This window comes from Metarhizium brunneum, chromosome 2 (assembly GCF_013426205.1).
Source record: "Metarhizium brunneum chromosome 2, complete sequence".
Classification (NCBI taxonomy): Eukaryota; Fungi; Ascomycota; class Sordariomycetes; order Hypocreales; family Clavicipitaceae; genus Metarhizium; species Metarhizium brunneum.
The window spans coordinates 3085289-3104821 of NC_089423.1; the positions used below are offsets into that span (position 1 = coordinate 3085289).

At 53.3% G+C, this 19533-nt stretch overlaps 5 protein-coding genes across 5 annotated transcripts; 4 read left to right on the forward strand and 1 right to left on the reverse strand.

Moving 5' to 3' along the window:
• Positions 1-66: 66 nt before the first annotated feature.
• mug157_1 (Meiotically up-regulated 157 protein) lies at positions 67-1842 on the reverse strand (the record flags this gene model as incomplete). Its single annotated transcript, XM_014691756.1, has 4 exons — positions 67-154; positions 215-540; positions 603-1427; positions 1531-1842. 4 exons carry the CDS (start codon positions 1840-1842, stop codon positions 67-69), a joined length of 1551 nt encoding a protein of 516 aa, XP_014547242.1.
• A 1767-nt stretch (positions 1843-3609) lies between these two features.
• Positions 3610-5571, forward strand: G6M90_00g038870 (uncharacterized protein; the record flags this gene model as incomplete). The annotated part of the gene is made up of 2 exons (XM_014691757.2): positions 3610-5399; positions 5472-5571. 2 exons carry the CDS (start codon positions 3610-3612, stop codon positions 5569-5571), a joined length of 1890 nt encoding a protein of 629 aa, XP_014547243.2.
• Positions 5572-9792: 4221 nt separating this feature from the next.
• Positions 9793-10748, forward strand: tbpA_0 (TATA-box-binding protein; the record flags this gene model as incomplete). Its single annotated transcript, XM_014691758.1, has 4 exons — positions 9793-10034; positions 10102-10189; positions 10250-10664; positions 10732-10748. The coding sequence occupies 4 exons, from the start codon at positions 9793-9795 to the stop codon at positions 10746-10748; spliced, it is 762 nt and encodes a 253-aa protein (XP_014547244.1).
• Positions 10749-12041: 1293 nt separating this feature from the next.
• fap1_0 (L-pipecolate oxidase) lies at positions 12042-14617 on the forward strand (the record flags this gene model as incomplete). Its single annotated transcript, XM_014691759.1, has 4 exons — positions 12042-12116; positions 12178-12495; positions 12567-12758; positions 13184-14617. The coding sequence occupies 4 exons, from the start codon at positions 12042-12044 to the stop codon at positions 14615-14617; spliced, it is 2019 nt and encodes a 672-aa protein (XP_014547245.1).
• Positions 14618-14974: 357 nt separating this feature from the next.
• Positions 14975-17398, forward strand: G6M90_00g038900 (uncharacterized protein; the record flags this gene model as incomplete). The annotated part of the gene is made up of 1 exon (XM_014691760.1): positions 14975-17398. One exon carries the CDS (start codon positions 14975-14977, stop codon positions 17396-17398), a length of 2424 nt encoding a protein of 807 aa, XP_014547246.1.
• Positions 17399-19533: the final 2135 nt, after the last annotated feature.

Consider the following 19533-nt stretch of genomic DNA (forward strand, 5'->3'; position numbering starts at 1 on the left):
TATTTCATAAAACTATATTTGACGTATTTGTGATTAATACGTACAGGGCAAGTCATAGTCTACCTTCTACTGGTAGCTTTTCGCGAGTAGATGTGGCTTTCTATCCAAAAGGTCCAGAATCATTTGCCCAAAGAGACCGTTCGCCCAGGCAAACCTGCAAATATCAGCAATCCAGGCGCACCGAGAGTAGGCTTTGGACACTTTTAGTACTTACCAAGACCGAGTCCACCTCTGATCATCATGCGTATCAACAGACTCATGGATGAGCCCAAGCCCACTTGTCGCCCCCATTAGCTGCTTAATACCATGCACAATCTCGTCGTCGTCACTCGAGGTCATGGTCTGCATGATAACGCCCATCGGCCATGCCATTCCGGGACCCAGGTGCGGGCCGCCAGTTGAATTAAGAACCGGTCCAAAGCCAAAGTATGGATTGGAGCGGGAGAGAACGAACTCGCGAGTGCGTCGGTAAACTGTGTGGGTGTTGGGTTTGAAGCCGATATGAGGGATACTTAAGAGGGAGGGGACGTTGGCATCGTCCTGTATTAAGGCTTCGTTAATGAGGTATATACTACAGTTCTTGTTGTGGCGGAGTGACAGACCATGAAGTTGTGAGAGCCGAAGCCATCGACCTCGTAAGCGTAAATGTCACCGAATTTGGGATGTTTGACAATACCATACTTCTCAATGGCGCTTTCTATACCCCACGCCATGGTGAGCATTTCCGAGGCAGTGTCTTTGTTTATGGTCTGCATAATCTCAGCACAGGCTTCGAGAAAGCGCGAGAACATCATGTTGGCCGGGATAAAGTACTGGTAAATGGTGGAATCGTCCGACGGCCGGAAGAAGCTGCGCACGAGACCAATGTTACCCGCAACGGGGTTTCCAGTGCCTCCGTTTGACACCGTTTCTGTAGCACTATTCGAGTCACGGAACCATTGGTACGGCGATTTGTTGACGTGCCCGTCTTCCGTGTAGGTACCCGTCATCATGTCATTCGCCAGCTTGAGAATGGTTTTGACGGCATCCGCCCAGCCGTATTTTCCAAAGAACTCAGTATCCTCAGTAACATCATAGTAGTCCCATGAGAGTTGAAGGAATGCCGAAATGGAATCAAGCTCATACTTGCACTCCCATACGACACTGGGGTCGTAAGGTGGGTTGACCGTGTCACCACGCTTAGCGAGCAAGCCACGCTTGTGGTTGGCGAGTGGAAGTTTAGAGTCAGGCGGTGGTTGGAAGGCATTGCAGTAGGGGAATTTGCGAATATATCGTGATTGGAGGTTGATGGTGCCGCGGTACAGACTGGCAATGTTATTGGTAGCGTTGTGGGAAGTGATGTTGAGGATCGGCTTGTAGGACTGAAGTTGGTTGGCGCTGTCGCGAAGCCACATGGCGTGGATGTCGCCAGTCGTTACAAAGGCAAGCTATGTGCAGAGTTAACGTCTGACCAGAGCAAAACCCCGAATAACCAAGCTCGGTTGGACAGGGCTTGCGGGTTGGGTTTGCATTTGCATGATGGGACGGTACCTCTTCGTCGGCATTATCCAACGCTCTCCCATGCCACAGAATCGTAGTGTCGACCGTGTTTGGCCACGTATTCAGAAACAATCTGTACAGGTCCCCGTCTTCAATCATGCCCTTTGCTTTCTCCAATGTCATCTCCACCTCTGGGACCTCGTAGGATCGACATGTCGCCTCGGGCCGCTGATACGGATACTTCCATTTGCCACCTGAATACGGAGGGTGGCGCTGGGCGGCGTAGTTGTCATAGGCAGGACAATCGCTCGGCACATCTGCCGCAGCCACACCGGCAACGACAATGAGCTGAATCCACTTCATGGCTCTCTGTTCGTATCCCGACGCTCGTTGATGTTATTTGTGACGAGGAACGTTCAAATAGAGTTTTGAACGAGATGGAGCAGAAGTGATTCGCTCTTCCCAGGTGAGACCTGACGAAGGGAGCGAGCCTATCCCAGTCCGGACGATGCTTCCCTCAGTTTACGGAACAAACCAGCTTGCATTCCGTGGTTCTACTGTTGCTCCCTTTAAGTACGGATTCACTGCCGCGAGACCAACCAACATGATACAAGCACACCACCCGCCAACCCCCTTGCTCTCTTTGGCTGTCATGTTGATCGTGGTCATTCTGCTACGAAAAGCGCCGAGAATCCTACAGATAATGCGGGGTAATAGCTCTGGACTGGGTTCGAATATCGGGATGATGAAGGGCTACGTTGACCTGCCAAAGCAGCCCTTAGCGCCATGATGGATCTGTGGATTTGTTGGCCGTGCCGGTATTGACTCGACGAAAGGAGTGTTGCACCGGGAGGGATAGCCTTTGGCTGTTGTTAATGCCGATGGCAAGGATGGATGCTAGGCGTGCCATGCGGGGAACGTCCATGAGCTTTGGTTCTTGATATTGCTTGAGCGGTCTGGATGACGGCAACATTGGCCTGCATAATGTCAATATTGTTGTACCCAAGACGATTCCCCGCATTGTTCAGAAAGAGAGATTGGCTTGAGGTCAAGCACGGAGAGCTGGTGGGTGATACGCTGCATGTTGGCTGCAGTGCGACGGGCGTACTGGGCAATCGGTGAGCCTCTCTCTCTGCCTTGCCAATTGGCATTTATTACTGTTGGTCTCCTCGTCTGCCTTGGTCGGTGCCATATGCTGCACCGTTACTGATCATGGGAGGCTTGCCAGAATGAACAGGCTGGATTATTCTGCCAATGCGTGCCATGCGGCGAGTATGCTTCTGGCCTATCATAGAACAGCTGTTGAGGAAGCACTGACCTTGAACTCTGCGGATGTCCCCGGTGGCGTACTCCGTAGTCTTCGAGGAAATGTCAACGTGCTCCGGTGACTTCGTACTCCGTATCTCAAACAGAAAGAGTCGATGTGGGGGGTGTCCAAGTGTCATGGCTCACCCACCGGGGATTCATCAGACATCGACCGCCAGGAACACCCTAACATGGTCGCACAGTCAGCATCCACGATGCAGACAGTAACCCGCAGGCCGCAAGAAGAACCCAATCAATGCCCCAAACACCAATAAACATCTCTCACTCCCAATTACGGAGTAGACATTCTTGACTTGTCAAGCCTAGTTATTCGCTTCGCCATGAGACTACCCTACATACAAGCTCTGGTAGGTGGGGGCGCACAGAAAGAACCTTGAAGGCAAGTACTGGCATGTTCGGCTCAACGGTATACAATTCATGAGCCAGGTTTTTTTGCGCGGCAACTCGCCAGGAACCCGCTTCTATCGATCCCTTCAATTCCTTGGCCGTGGATTTTCTTGTGCCCGGCTTCACGCACCAACTTCTCCGTAGGACCTAGGCACTGCCAAATCAGCACAGCGGGCTCGTACCGAAAACGTACCGACCACCGGCTTGGATCGGCTTCACAAGCTGCCCACTCGAACCAATCGGCCAATTGGGTTGCAGCTAATGTCAGAGAGCTTTCACCCGCCGGCTTATCTTTGACGTCGCTCGCCACACCCAGGCCGAACGAAGGTTGGGTTGAGTCCCGGAAACACCAGACACCGCTCACGCAACGACACCAGGTGCACCACAGGGACTTTCACCAGTCACCTAGCAGCAGCCATGTCGGCCCCCGTGCCAGTGTCAAGATGCGTCCACCGCAGCGCACGATCAATTGCGCGCTGGACGCCCCGACGCGCAGTCCCCGCGATCGGCTTCATGTCAAGGACTGTTCGCATGACGACCACCCGGCCGGTGCCCCCGCAGCGATTGGCCGGCGTGCGGCTGTTCACCGCCGGCCGACGATTATACGACGCCGAGGAGGACGATTCCTTCGACCCGGCCTCCATTGAGCGCGAGTCCGACGAGGTCGACGTGTGCATCGTCGGTGGCGGACCTGCGGGGTTGAGTGCCGCCATTCGGCTGAAGCAGCTCGCCAACGAGGCCGGCAACGAGGACTTCAGAGTCCTCGTCCTCGAAAAGGCCGGCGACATGGGCGCGCACATTCTCTCGGGCGCCGTTATCCAGCCCAGCTCCATCAATGAGCTCATCCCCGACTGGCTCGACGAGGAGAACCCCAACCGCTTCGAGCACGCGACGCCCGCGGCCAAGGACCAGATGAAAATCCTGACCAAGAACAGTTCTTTCCCCGTCCTGGCACCGCCACAGATGCACAATCACGGCAATTACATTGTCAGTCTCAACCAATTCGTCAAGTGGCTGGCCGAGCGGGCCGAGGAGATTGGTGTCGAGGTGTATCCCGGCTTCGCAGCTGCCGAGGTCCTATACGACGCTGATGGTTCCGTCAAAGGCGTGGCCACGAATGACTTGGGCATTGGCCGTGACGGGAAGCCCAAGGATACCTTTGAGCGAGGCATGGAGTTTCACGCCCGAGTCACCATGTTTGGAGAGGGCTGCCACGGCAGCTTGAGCAAGCAGGTCATCAACAAGTTTGATCTCCGCAAGGACAGCCAGCACCAGACGTATGGCCTGGGCATCAAGGAAGTCTGGGAAGTTGACCCCGAAAAGTTTGACAAGGGACTGATTGTTCACACCATGGGCTACCCTCTGCCCAGGGACGTCTACGGCGGTTCCTTCATGTACCACTTTGGCGACAACATGGTCAGCCTCGGCCTCGTCGTCTCGCTCGACTACCAAAACCCATGGCTGTCACCTTACCAAGAATTCCAGAAACTCAAGCAGCACCCCACGTTCAGGAGCGTCCTCGAAGGGGGCAAATGCATCTCCTACGGTGCCCGCGCCCTCGTCGAAGGCGGATTCCAGTCCATCCCCAAAGTAGCCTTCCCTGGCGGAGCCCTCATCGGCGACTCGGCAGGTTTCATCAACGTGCCCAAAGTCAAGGGGACGCACAACGCCATGAAGTCCGGCATGCTCGCCGCCGAGGCCGCCTGGAACGCTCTCAGCCAGACCGACCAAGGCACCGTATTCCTCTACGACTACGAAGACTCACTCCGCAAATCACCCATCTGGAAGGAACTCAAAGAGGTTCGCAACATGCGGCCCTCGTTCCACTCGCCGCTCGGGGCCATCGGCGGCGTTTTGTACTCTGCCCTGGAAGCATTCGTCCTCAAAGGCCGCGTTCCGTGGACCTTTAAGCACAAGACGCCCGACTACGCGGCTACCAAGCCCGCCGACCAGTTCCCCAAGATCGAGTACCCCAAGCCCGATGGCAAGATCTCCTTTGACATCCTGACCAGCGTTTCCCGAACCGGAACCAACCACGAGGAAGACCAGCCCGTCCACTTGCAAGTCAAGGACTGGGATGCGCATACCGAGAAGGCCTACCCCCCCTTCAAAGGTCTCGAAAATCGCTTCTGCCCGGCCGGTGTATACGAATACGTCGAGGATGAATCAAAACCCCACGGTGTCCGTTTCCAAATCAACTCCCAAAAGTAAGCCACATCTCAGACCTGGCGCGCACTCCAGAGGCATAAACAAGTAGTACTAACGAATCATCTCTGCAGTTGCATCCACTGCAAGACGTGCGACATCAAAGCCCCCCAACAAGATATCAACTGGCAAGTTCCTCAAGGTGGCGAAGGACCCAAATACTACATGACTTGATCTGTTTCTATGTGCATGATACCTGATTCAACCCATTCCGCGCCCTTTTGCATAATTTTTTTTTTCATCGTTTGTTCAAGTAGATGCATGATTGGCCGCCAGGCAACCATCAACCATTTTGTACATATGGCCAGGAATTAGGTACAAAAAGAGAAGTACTAGAAAAAAGAAGGCCAGGCTTCATTCTTGCCGGATTTCAGCAGCGGAATGCTCGGCGAGAACTGATTGACATTGCTGAATGTTGACGCTGCCGTGAAAGAAACAAAAGAGTCAGGCCACGTGTCCCGTTCCAGTTGAGCTGGCGCAAATTCAGTGCCGACAAAGTAATGCCTTCACTGGGCTCACCAGTACAAAGGGGTCCTTCTTCTTTTTTTTCTTTCTTTTGGACGTGAAGATGGCGAGTCGATTGATCAAAAGAAACCCTGTGCGGTAAAGAGGCATTGACGTAATGTAAGATTAGTAGATTAACCGAACGTCTGTGTGATAGGGGTCCAAGCTCCGTGTCCGTTTGTCGGCTGGAAGGAGAATTGCTGAGCGGGCTCAATCCTTTTGCTAGGTGCGCTGATCCCCCCACTACCTACTTACTGAGTAGGTAAGTACCCAGGCAGGGTATTTCTTGAGTTTAAACTCTCCCGATCTATATATGAATACCTAAATAAAAAAATCTGTGGTAGAATATGTTCACTTAGCGTAAAATATACAGTAACATATTATTTAATAATAATATAAAGCCTGATGACCAGGTATCTGGTAGGGCGTGAGGCCCACCTAGCAAAAAAAGCAAGCCCGCCGAGCAATTCACTTTGCAAGGGTCGGGTCTTGGTCTCGAAGCGGAGGCTCGAGTTTTTCCCCGAGCGGCTCTGCGAGGTCACCAGGGAAAAAAAATTGTTAGTGCAGTACTTCCAGGGGCCAACCCTCCGGGCGGGTCTGTGTGCGCGGGAAGTCTCTCTACTTGAGCATCCTTGGATCATCAAATTTTTTACACTTTGCACAAGCAGCATGCCGTGTGCAAATAGTTGCTATTCGGGGTGCCGAAACGCGACCAAACTGGCGCCATGACAAGCGCAAGGCATTCAAAGACCCGTAGTTGATTTTTTTTTGCCACTTGCAACTCTCAAAATACGCGTCACCACGCCGTGATAGTCGACTCTACGCTGGCGGGATGGGGAGACGAGAAAACGAGGCTCGGGTATAGATACTTGGCACTTTGGCCAGTAGGAAGCCGCAAACGTCCAGCCTCCTCCTGAACAAGCAATGCACAAGCCAAATGGTTGGACACAAGTCCATGACTCACACAAACGTACCCGACACTTGTTGCCCCCCCTTTTTGCAGTAAGGGTGAAAAAAAGGAAGATGAAAAATTTGCCTTGTCGCGACTTCGTCTCAATGGGTGCGACGCGAAGTGTTGCCACTCCCCGACACCGCGTTCTTCAGCCACGCGAATCGCTGCGTTGAGCGATTCAGATGCGTTTGTCTTGGCATCTGCCGCTGCGCAAAGGAATCTCTTTCTGACAACAATAGGCAAGCGACGGTGCGCCAAAGCGGCCAACGTACCTCTATTATCCTCCTCGCTCTCTTTCTCTCCGAGCCGTGGAAAGAAAGCAAGAAAGGATGAGAGAAAGAAAAGGAGACAGAACGCGCAACCTGAACCCGGCAAGCGTCACAGGGGGGGGGAAAGTGGATGTTTCAGAGCCACAGCAAGTTGGTTTGGCGATGTCTCTTGTGCGAGGGTGAGAGGGGGGTGTTTGGCTAGGGTTCCTTGGAGGCAATTTCATGGAGATCAAGTGGATCAGGGGGCTGGTCCACGCCGCGAACAGCTCCACGCGCTCAGCCCCCTTTGTCCCAGCAGTCTCTGTTGGCAGACTGGCAAGCGGGCGGCTGGTTAGTCGTGACACAGTGTCATCGGTCGGTGCATGCGGGCGAAGCAATGTTCTGGTCATCTGTGGTCGAAATTCGTCGTGTTGCCCGGCGGCCGTTCGAGACTCGAATATCGACGCATGCTGAACTCCCACGGCGAAGGCAATAATGAGGGTGGCAGTGATGCTGATAGCATCATGTGCGTGCGTTCGGTTTGTTGTTCCGAACAGTCGCAGAGTTGAAGCAGCATGATACAGCTGGGCTGGGAAGTCGATGGAACATGGAGGAAAGTGTGGTAAGAAGAAAAGAGTTGGGCTGGCCGGCCGGGTTGGTTGTGTGTCTGTGAGGTGAGAGAGGCTGGTTGGGTGGACGGAGCCCAGGACGAGACGACTTGGTGACTGAATCGCTGACCAGATCCTTTGTTGGGGTTCAGTTGGGTCATAGAGGATCAACCGGTGCCAAAATCCAGGTGAATATTTACGGAGTACGAAAAGGGGGGGAGCATGGACCGGGACACGATGCGGCTCCAACCCCCTTCTCACTTCTTGTCCTTTCTCGTCTCATGGCCAAGATTTGCATTCTCCCTCTCGTCTCTGGACAGAACAGAACAGTCGATGCGCTCCGTAACCTCTATGCAGGCCAGGTGATGCTCGATGTTGTAAAGTTCCCCGTTGCCAGCCGTCTCCCCCCCGGTCCACGACCAGAGATGGAGTACTCCATACGGAGTACGGAGTACATACTCGGCATCTAGGATTGCATTCTTCTGGAGTAAGCCGTCAGCAGCTCGAGAGAGCACCAACGCTCACTGTTGGCTGTCGCAGCGTGCAGATGCGCTGTGATGCCTCAATATTTCCGAGCCTGCCGCTTGGGATTGGAGGCTACATCTCCTGGCCGCGGTCCACTCCAACTTCGACCACCTCGGCCCCCCGACCACAGCAGCCAGTGGATTTGCGGATTTGCATGGGCTGGACTGGGCCTGGCTGGGCTCCAGATGTCGTCTCGATGCCGTTATCTGTCTGCACTCGCTCCAGTTGCGGACATTCCCCAGCGGCCAAGGTGCATGTACTGCTTGCCGAGCTGTGATAAGGCGGTACCTCAGGGGCTCCACCCCAAGCAATCTGAGGTTGCGCGGTGGAAAAAAAAGGAGATAAAATCGCCACTTTCCCGGCCGCTGATTGGATGAGGCTGATCCTAGCGCGTGCGCTAACCTGAGGCCAAACTTCCCGGCGGCAACGCCACAGGCCTGCTGTTGCCTGGGAGAACAGCAGACTCAGTCGCTGGTCAAAATTATAAGTACCCAGCCCTCCCCCCAGCCCGCTGGTCGTGCTGCTCTTGCGCGGAAGTCCCGACCGGTTGGCCCTACGTACCTCCCACATACGTCGGCCACACCATTTAATAATTTTTCATCCTCCCTCCAAGTCTCCCACACGTCGCGCCCCACTTTTCACCTGTTGTTGGCCTCGCTCCGCTTCGCTTCCCCATCTCCGATCTCCAGTTTCTCAGCTGTCATCTCAGTTGTTTGGCATCGCTGGACGCTTCAGTCGCATCGCAGCTCCTCTTGACACCTGCAGCACGATCTGTCCGCGAACTCGGCAAAATCGCCTGCCTCACTCCTTATCGCAGCGAGCCCGTGGTTCTTTCGGAAAAAGCGAACTGGATCGAGCATCCTCTCCAGGTTAGACGGCGCCCGACGTTTTGTCAGCGACCACAGGCCAATAAAATCGAACTGAAATACGTTCCTTAAGCCCGTCGCATTACCCTCTCTTGTCGCAACCGATCTCTTGGTCGCCGACGAAGACAGAAAAGCGAAATCTCGTCGTTCTTGTTGTCGTCGCCACCGGGTCGTTGCGAGTGCGTAGACAACTAGAAGAGATTTAAAACAAGATTCGAGCTTGCCTTGAAGTGAACAAGTCGGGTTCTACCCTGGTTGAGACCGTCCATACGACCAAGCACCTCGACCTATATCCATCCATCTTTGCGTTGCATTCTGAACCACGCGTGGTTGTCGCATCGCATCAGAACCCATTGTCTGAGCACCATTCTGTAGGGGAGACATTCACTTGTTCATCTCCCACGAGTGGTAAGAGTCACCCTTTCTTCCCTTTATTCCCTTTCTGCCCCATCTGTATTTGTTCTCTTTCCACGACTCACAGTTTGGGGTCCAAACGGGATCTTGACTGTCCACAAGTCGGCACGTTGCTGGCCGACCTGGACTTTCTTTGAGCCGCAGTCCTGATACATCAACCCCGTCGTTGCCTCTCGTCTCATCTACCACCTTTTCCCCAGATCTAACGTGATAAAGCAGTTCTGCTCAGCGCTTCTATCGCAACTTGTTTCGTGTGTCTGATCATCACCGCTCCCAACATGGAAGGTATCCAGACACATCCGTCCAACGCCGCACAGGCAAAGGCCTTCACTGCGCCCGGCTCGTTGTCGTTCCCTGGAGCGACCAATGAGTTGACACCGCCGTCAAGTAATGGCGACGCCATGCAGCGTCCAGCAGCAAATGGCCAAAACGCAGCCAACGGAAATGGGGTGACTCCCGCGACTCCTGCCGCGACGCCTTCTGCCACGCAAGGTCCCAGTGGCATTACTCCTACATTGCAGTATGTATACTCTTGAGTGATTGGGCTTTTGTTGTGCTCAGTGACGCTTATCGTGCTACTTTTTAAGGAACATCGTGGCCACGGTCAATCTTGATTGCCGTTTGGACCTGAAGACGATTGCCCTGCACGCCCGAAATGCGGAGTACAACCCAAAGGTACATCCTGGCTTAATGTTGCCGTCTGAAGTACATTAGATGCTGACATTTGACCCAAAGCGTTTTGCTGCCGTCATTATGCGCATTCGTGAGCCCAAGACTACCGCTTTGATCTTCGCGAGTGGAAAGATGGTCGTCACTGGTGCCAAATCTGAGGACGACTCCAAGCTTGCTTCGAGAAAGTATGCCCGCATCATTCAGAAGCTTGGCTTCAACGCCAAGTTCACGGATTTCAAGATCCAGAACATTGTCGGCTCTTGTGACATCAAATTTCCCATTCGTCTGGAGGGGTTGGCTTCTCGCCATCACAATTTCAGCTCTTACGAGCCTGAGTTGTTCCCTGGTCTCATTTACCGCATGATCAAGCCGAAGATTGTTCTTCTTATTTTCGTCAGCGGCAAGATTGTCTTGACCGGCGCCAAGGTCAGAGAAGAGATTTACCAGGCCTTCGAGATGATTTACCCTGTGTTGCAAGGTTCGTTTCTATGTGCTCGTACCGTATTCCGCTGGCGTTCTTTGGCACTAACAAACACCCTGTATAGACTTCCGAAAAGTTTAGACGCATCCGGTTGGTAGGGCGCTCTCATCATCCACCTGGTGTACCAACACCCTTTACATATTTTATTATTCCGCATGTACGACTAGACCATTGGTCACGATACCATGATTGCTTTACTTTTTACCTAAGATACTCTCGGACACTTGATAGGCCACAATCAGGTGTCACGGAGTTGCGACTGTATCATTTGATTAAGCATTGCATCGGCGTTGGCAAAAGGTTCAATAGGGGAGGTTTATTGTTATCATATTAGGTTCGATGGATTTGGTTTCAGGTAAAAGAAGACTACTCATCCCGCGACACTACATAGATTGCTTGTGGTAAGTTCGGATTGGTGCGCCTTCCAAACAACCACCTTAATGCTTTCAGGGGAAACGTTGAGTTGCGCAAGAATGGAAGCAGAAGAAGAAGAAGGTGAGGATCAAGGTTACTGGAATTTGACATACTTAGTTTCCAGTGACGACTGTTTTTTGAGAAAAAGTAGGCTTGCGTTGTGCATGCCGAGAAAATGGCGGCGTATCCGGGCTTTGGGGAGCCCGTGATGCCATTGCAGTGTCTACAGTACAAACGGCCTGGGCCCGCGGAACATGCGGTCTTTGCATTATCGTGGCTCTCAGTGTTAGGTAGTAATGCACTCTTGTCGCCGAAACAAGGACTCATTAGCTTGTGATGTACTGCTTTCGATCTCGTGTACGCAATGTCGAATGATGTCGGGGGTGCCAAGGTGGTAATATCTTCATTTTTTGCTTAGTTGGTTCGATTCGGTACTTGTCACGCACACCACGGCACTGGCGACTATCCAAGCGACTATCCATCAGCAGAAGGCTGTGTGTGGATAAAGACTTGACTTCAACGATGTCCCGATAATCGGCTCCTGAGTCCTCCACTCCGGAAAGACTATAACTCTGCCTCTCTGTGACAAGAATTAGGGCCGCCGAGAGCGAGGTCGGCGCGGGGCTGGAGTGGATATGTCCGGAAGGCCGCACCCTCTGGCAGAATCAGTACACTGCTTGCGTCCGTAAGCGACGGGCACTCGTCCGAAAAAGATGTCTGCTCTGATCTTGTAAGACGATTCTCCGAGCAAGAAGCCTCGCGATTCTGCTCTGACCTCCAGCTTGGTTCTGGGATACGTGGATCCGCAGCTACGGGGGAGATGGCCTACGTTGGAAATATAGGCTCTGCGCCGTTACTTCTTCCGGCCTCGTATGCTTCGTGACATGTTGTCACGGCTCGACGAACACAGCGTTGCTGGGAATAACTAGCCAACTATCCATCTATAGCGCGCCGGCGGCCATGACCAAGCTCGGTCACCCGCTGGGAGAAGTGAATCTAACCAAAGCAGCTGGAGTTTACGGCACAGTCCAGGCTGTAAGTTGTCTCGTCATGGTCTAGTCTCGAGCGATCAGTAATTATTACACATCTCGAAGAGATTTTCGACGCCGGGAAGGAGTCCCAGGCCGTCTTCTGTCATGTCTGTCCTCATTGCGCCACATTAGAGCTCATCTTTCATAAAATTCGCACATCTACATCGGTAGAGCCCGCAGCGTTTTTGCGGAAATCCTTTCAAATGGTTGAACGTCTTGGTGCCAAAGCTATAATATTCACAGTGGACGTCGGCTGGGAGTCAAAGAGGACTTTGGAGGCTCGCACCAACGGAGAAATTCACAAATCTTCTCTTGGGGCTTTTATGGCCACGGGAGGATTCCGGGATCGCAATTTGTTTTGGGATGATATATCATGGATCCGTGTTAGTATCCTTGAAATCCCATCCCACGTCTCTTAGGCCGGGATATTGGACTTGATGCGGGTTTTCGGCAGCGCTACACAAAGCTCCCGATTATCGTCAAAGGCGTGCAGAGTACCGAAGATGTTGAATTATGCGTCAAACACGGCGCCGAGGGAGTTATGATTAGATTGCAAGTCCAGATAGAAACGTATCGACCTGATCTATTCAGAAAGTTCGATATTATGATCGATGGCGGTGTTCGATCAGGGGCCGATGTCGACCTTGTAAGTGCTGTCTTCTCATGGCTATGAGGTTGGTGACGGTTCAATGTTGAGTCAACAAAACACCAGCCTCTAGGGTACCCACTAGGTACACACCAGGTAGGCCGCCCATCGCTGGGTACTGAAGTACAGCCCGTGGCACCGGAGCTTTTACACCAGTACCCCATTGGCAGAGGCCACCCCCTACTAAGAAGTACCTTAATTATCTGGTTGTATGTATACTCCGTACTCCATGTCCGTGACACTTGACCACTTATTACGTACACGAGATTTGGTATTCCCCTCCGGCCCCCCTCTTGAGCCGACATCAACTACTTGGCTCATGAGTCATATTGTTCATCTCGTCCAAATTTGTTTTGCTATCCTAGCCCCAATGAGTTTAAAAGCATTTCAAGGCGTTGATTAACATTACCATCTAGTCCCCCTAGGCTCGGCTTCAGCAAATGGAAACTGCACCATCCTCCTTCCTCATTGTCGGCTCTGGTGTCTTTGGCCTTAGCACCGCCTGGGCAATCACAAAAAGGTCACAATTTGCCAAGACCTCCATTACAATCGTCGACGATGCTGCCAACGGTCAATTCCCCCCGGATGACTGCGCCAGTGTCGACTCCTCCAGAATCATAAGGGCCGATTACGCTGACCCTCACTACACCGCCTTTGCGTCAGAGGCTCAGAAGGAATGGAGGAAGCAGGGTGATGATGATCTAGGAGGCCAAGGTCGTTATACCGAGTCAGGTTTTGTTCTGACGGCATATGAACCCAAGGAACTCAAAGTCGGAACAAAGTCTGGAATGGATTATACCAAGGAGAGTTGGAAAAATTGTGTCGACGTTGCTGCCAGGGACGGATATCCCGCGGACAGGATCAAGGTCTTGGAGAACACCAAGACCCTCAACGAGTGCTTGGGAACCGATACGTACCCTGGTGATTGGGGTTACCTAAATACGCTGTCCGGATGGGCTGATGCTGGACGGGGGATGGAATGGCTGTATGAGCGGGTAAAGGCGACTGAGCGGGTGAATTTTGTCAATGCAAAAGTCGACTATCTGGCCAACGAAGGCGACAGGGTCATTGGCGCAAAGCTGACGGACGGCAGACTTGTTACCAGTGATGTTGTTCTAGTCGCTGCCGGAGCTTGGACGGGATCTCTTGTTGACTTGAGAGGACGAGTTGAGGCGACGGGCCACGTGCTGGGATATATTGACATCAGTGACCGAGAACTTGCCTTGCTCTCCAAACAACCCGTTGCTCTGAACCTGTCATCTGGACTGTTCATCATCCCACCACAAGAAAATACTCTCAAAGTCGCTCGGCACAGTTTTGGCTACCTGAACCCGGTCATGGTCCACAATGCCTTGCCTCTGTTCCCGTCACCAGAAAGACCTTCTTTTGTTACCTCGAGACCGTCAACAAGCCGCGACGGTGGTCTTGCCCGTCTGCCAGACGAGGCAGATGCGGATCTGCGACGTGGCCTCGCCAAACTCTCTCCAATCAAGGGTCTTGAGACGAGACGTTGGAAGGGGACTAGGCTGTGCTGGTATTCTGATACCAAGGATGGCGATTGGCTGGTTGACTGGCATCCTGGATGGAAGGGCCTGTTTATTGCTACGGGAGATAGTGGTCATGGATACAAGTTCCTGCCGATATTAGGTGACAAAGTGCTAGACTGTATGCAGGGCCAAGGTGGTGCGCTTGGCGATAAATGGAAATGGAAGAACATCGACGACGAGACTGTTGGGAAGGAAACGAATGGGAAATTCAAGGGTCTTGTCACGATGGATGGAAGTCGCGGAGGAGATCCTGGCATGGTGTTGGCGGAGGAATTGGGCAAGAAATCCGCTGCCAAGGTGGCAAAGCTATAGAAGATGCAAGCCCAGTATGTAATATAGAAAGAAGCATCACAAGACTCCCCCTTGAATATCCAAACCTACCTAGGTACATACAGTACTCCGTACACCGACCCGCGTTGCGTAGCATTGCTTTTACTTGCCGTCCCAGCGTCATGGCGAACTTTGGTGTGTGCCTGGGACGGATGTGGCGCCACACAGAGAGACGTATGCATGTAGCGGGGCGGCATCAGAGGCGAAGCTCCGTCACAGCACAACCAACTTCACCACTTCCAAACCCGGTCCAGTTGAGACTGCGGCAAACGCCGTTCGAGATCTGTACCCAGCACCCAAACATGAGGTGACAAGCGCAATTTCCCAAGCTCAATCGATATGTCTTCCGGAAAGGGACTCCCCAACTTCCCAGACTTGGAGGCGAAACTCCAAAAGCCCACCAAGCAGTCAGCCTTTGAACGACAAAAGGCCGAAGCCGAGGCCAAGCGCAAGCGCGAGGCTGCCGAAACTGCTGCCGTTTACGCCGATTTTGTAAAGAGCTTCGATCGTGACGATGACGACGACGACAGGGGCGATGCGACTGCGCCGAGCAGCTTTGGGGGCCCTTCGCGAGGGAGACCCGGCTTTGGGGGACAGCCACCTGGACACGGCGTCTCAAGGCGGCACTTTGTGTCTTCCGGATTGAAAAGCGGACCGGGGAGCTTGGGACCGGCGCCGTCGTCATTTACGAAGAAGAGGTCGTTTAACGACTTCAAGGGAGGAGGTTCCAGGGACCGGTCGGGATTGCTGGGGTTTGAGGAGCCGGATTCCGGCCCGGCTGCGACGTCGGTCGCCAAGGCCTTTGACGCGAGCGAGGACGAAGACATGGGCGATGTGAAGGACCGAGCCGAAGAAAAGGCCACGTCGAAACCTACGCTCAGGCTTGCCAACTTGCCGCCGGGGACGTCGCAGGCGGTCGTCAAGGCGCTTATACCGGATAGTCTCAATGTCGAGAATGTCAGGATCCAGCCGCCTGCTCCTGCTGGGCCCGGTGGCTCGGAAAGAAAATGCATGGTTGCCATTGTCACCCTTTCGCAGGAAACACCCGCGAATGAAATGGATACCGCCGTGAGCACGCTGCAGAATCGCTATCTTGGCTACGGATACTACTTGTCTTTGCATCGGCACTTGTCCTCGGCCGTGGCAGCTTCGGCCAATCTCCCCAGTCTGGGATCCTCGTCCTCTGGTGCCCATCCTTTCGGAGCAAAGCCCGTTGAACAGCCTGGAGGCCGGGACAAGTACAGCCATCATCAGCAAGGATTTCACCGCGGTTTCGCACCTCCCTCCTCGTACGGGCAGGTTGGTGCTGGAGTCAACAGGGCGCAGTTGTTGCATGTACCCGTACGACCGCCACAGGATGTCAGGACTATACAACTGATAAACAAGACGATTGAAGGGGTTTTAGAACACGGTCCAGAGTTCGAGGCGCTCCTAATGTCGCGACCCGACGTTCAGCGGGAGGAGAGGTGGGCTTGGATATGGGATGCCAGGAGTGAAGGCGGCATCTGGTACCGGTGGAGGCTTTGGCAGGTCGTCACAGGCTCAGAGTTTAGCCAAGTCAAAGGAAAGTATGTACCGTTGTTCGACGGTGGCCATGCCTGGAAATCACCAGATAAGAGCTTGGTCTTTGAGTACACGACTTCTCTGGACGAGCTTGTATCAGATCCGGAGTACAACTCATCAGATGATGAAGACATGGAGGAGGGCCCCGGCGACAACAACAATGGCGTCGAAGCCGAGAAGACGTTTCTGAACCCGTTGGATAAAGCCAAGCTTGTTCATCTCCTGGCGCGACTACCGACTACGCTTAGCAAGCTGCGGAAAGGAGACATTGCCCGAGTCACAACGTTTGCCATTACCCATGCCAGTCGCGGCGCAGATGAGGTTGTTGATATGATTGTCGCCAATGTTGAGAAGCCGCTTTCGTTAACAGCTGCCAACGCCGAGAAGAAGCAAGACGCGAGACCAATCCATCCGGGAACAGCGACGGAAGAGGGATCTACAAACGAAGGCCCAGACACAAGCAGCGCTAGTTTGGTGGCCCTGTACGTGGTAAGCGATATTCTGTCTTCGTCTTCTACAAGCGGCGTCCGCCACGCCTGGCGTTTCCGACAACTATTTGAGACAGCCCTCCGAGAGCGCAAACTCTTTGAAAGCTTAGGCTTGCTGGCGGAGAAGCTCGGATGGGGTCGCCTACGCGCAGAAAAGTGGAAAAGGAGTATCAATCTCGTGCTCAATCTATGGGAGGGATGGTGCGTATTTCCGGCAGAGTCGCAGGAACTATTTGTCAAAACGTTTGAATCGCCACCGTCGCTCAAGACCGAGGACACAATCGACGAGTCATCCGCTCGTACCAAGTGGAAGACGGTCGAGGCGCTGCCAGCCGCAAAGCGCGAGAGGAGCGCAGCAAGCCCGCCCAGCGTGGTGCCTGCTTCCATGGCGCAGGATGACATTGACGGGGAGCCTCTGGATGAGGATGACGTAATGGGTGAACCTATTGACGATGAAGATGTGGAAGGGGAGCCTATTGATGAGGATGATGTTGCGGGGGATCCTATTGACGACGACGAGCTGGAGGCCGAAGCCATGGATCAAGACGGAGGCGGGGGCCAAGCGGCGGGCGCACCATCGCAAGCAGAGAGCCAGGATGAGAATGGGGGTGTTGGTGGTACTCAGGTATCTGCGGGCCGAACGCAACAGCGGAAGCGACTGCGCGCCGTGGATATGTTTGCTGACTCGGACGGGTCGAACGAGGAGAAATAGCAGACAAGAGCCTTTAGCCGCGGGGATATATTCCCAGGATCTTCATCATCATCACGAAGCCTAGTTTGCGGGACGTCGATATAATTGGTTGCTATCAGAGCCGTGATGAAAAGGATATTCCACCAAAGAGATGGAACCATGGGGTCAGTTCGTTATGTATGTACTACTATTATATTCCAAGAGCGTCAAAGTAATGCGGCATTGTACAGACAGTTTCACGTCTGGCTGGAGCGTTCATTCTAGAAGGCCGATCCCAACCCAAAGGGTTACATACCGCGCGGTCCGATTGTGTCTCTCAACGGCCTTTTTCAGTCGCTTCCTTTTCCCCCAGTTCGTCTGTTCTAATCCACCAGTCGTATGTCGTGACGAACTCATGCACGGGAATGGAGTTTGCATGAGCACCAAGCAGCGAGACGGCCTAGCCAAAAGAATCGGGCCAGTGAATTTATATCACCCATGTATGTAGTAGTAGTATGTGTGAATAAGGACATGTCCGACTAGAACCCGGGCTCTGCCGTGGTGCTACGACGGATAGTTTGTTATTTGCACAGATCGGCAAGGGACGGCCTTGTCCGCTTCCCAAAATGGAAACCCGTTTTGATGCTGTGGCGCTGTAAACGCCCAAAATTACAGCTTTGTTTGCCGGAGGGTAGCTGATGTGAAGTCAAACGAATGCTTATTACTCGTGCGCGGCTGGGACCAGGACTGGAGGAAAGATGTGACGTGTGTCTGGTGGGTGTGGATCCCCTGCGGCAAACGGCTCGCCGGTCGGCCTGAATGCAACGGTCCAATAGAAACTTGCTCACCTTGGGGCACCTGGCCGTGGCTTGTTGACACGGCATATGAATTAGAGATGGGAAAGGGCAACGGGGACCGATGGGTTTTCTTGGCTCTGGTGAAGAGATGAGGTTGTGGGAAACTTGTTGGCTGGTTGGTTCTTCTGTTTCTTTTGATGAGAGACTCTGGCAATACTCCGAAGACATACACACACAGATGGAGATGATGTCCCTCCATCGCCAGCTAGATAAGGAGGGTGTTTCGCAACCAAACTGCCTGGATACGCAGGCAGTTTCTTGATGCAGCAACAGATGGTATGAAACGGATATCCTTATGCCCTTCTGGCGCAATATTTGCCCGGGTGTGGTACAGTGGGTTACAGCGCCGTCAAATCATGCTCGGAGGAGCACACCATCTCGAAGCTTGGGATGCTGCAGTCTGCAAATCTGCGGCGAAAGGCCAACATCATTAGTACACATCTGTATACAATAGTGCAGCGTGTACGGGCTTGGCCCATATTAACCAACTAGGGGTCCGTTCCCTTGAATCTGTTGAATGAGTCTGGGTTCCTGAGCCACGACGTCTTGCCCATTCGATCTGAGTGTGAGGAGAGTGGTAGGGTCTCGTCTTTTCATGTCCGTTGCTTCTCAATTCCGTGAAACGAAACACACAAACAAATAAACAGGACATGTCGTTTCCCATCATTGTTGACGGGGAGCATCTCATGGTGCAGCTGTAATCCACACCTGTACCCGTCGGTCTAGAGGCATGCGGTCTGTGCCTGTCGAACCAATCGGCCTGGATATCGCATCATACGAGGATTTTTAAAGATAGATGGAGTGCTCGAGCTTTTTTTTCCGGCCAAGGTCCATTCGCGTTGAGGCGACTCCAGTGGCTCCAGTGACCTGCCACAAAGGCTGAGAAGCGCGGGTGTTTCAAAGGGGGCTGCCACGGGCTCGGGGAAGGCTGGCATGTGTCACGGCTGGTGAATAACCCAGACGGATCGTGGCCTTGATGGGCTTGATAACCAACCTTGCTGGATGAGCGCGTGGGCGCCGGTGGCCAGTGCAGAACGCACCTGTAAGATTGTATGTATACTCGGTAGGTATGCCAAGGTGGTTGGCGTGTTGATGGATCTCGAAATTGAAGTTTGTGGTGTCCGGTGTTCGATGTTCCAATGTCAACGTTCCAATGTTGGGTCTAATGGTAGTACCAAAACTGCGTGATGTGGTTGAGCAGCTGGGGCCTGGCGCACGTCCTGCATGTAAGGGTACATGTACTTAAGTAGGCTCTGCGGGGGGTTCACCGGGGCTGCGGCCAGATGAGAGCTCTCAACTGAGATAACCAGCCACGGACCG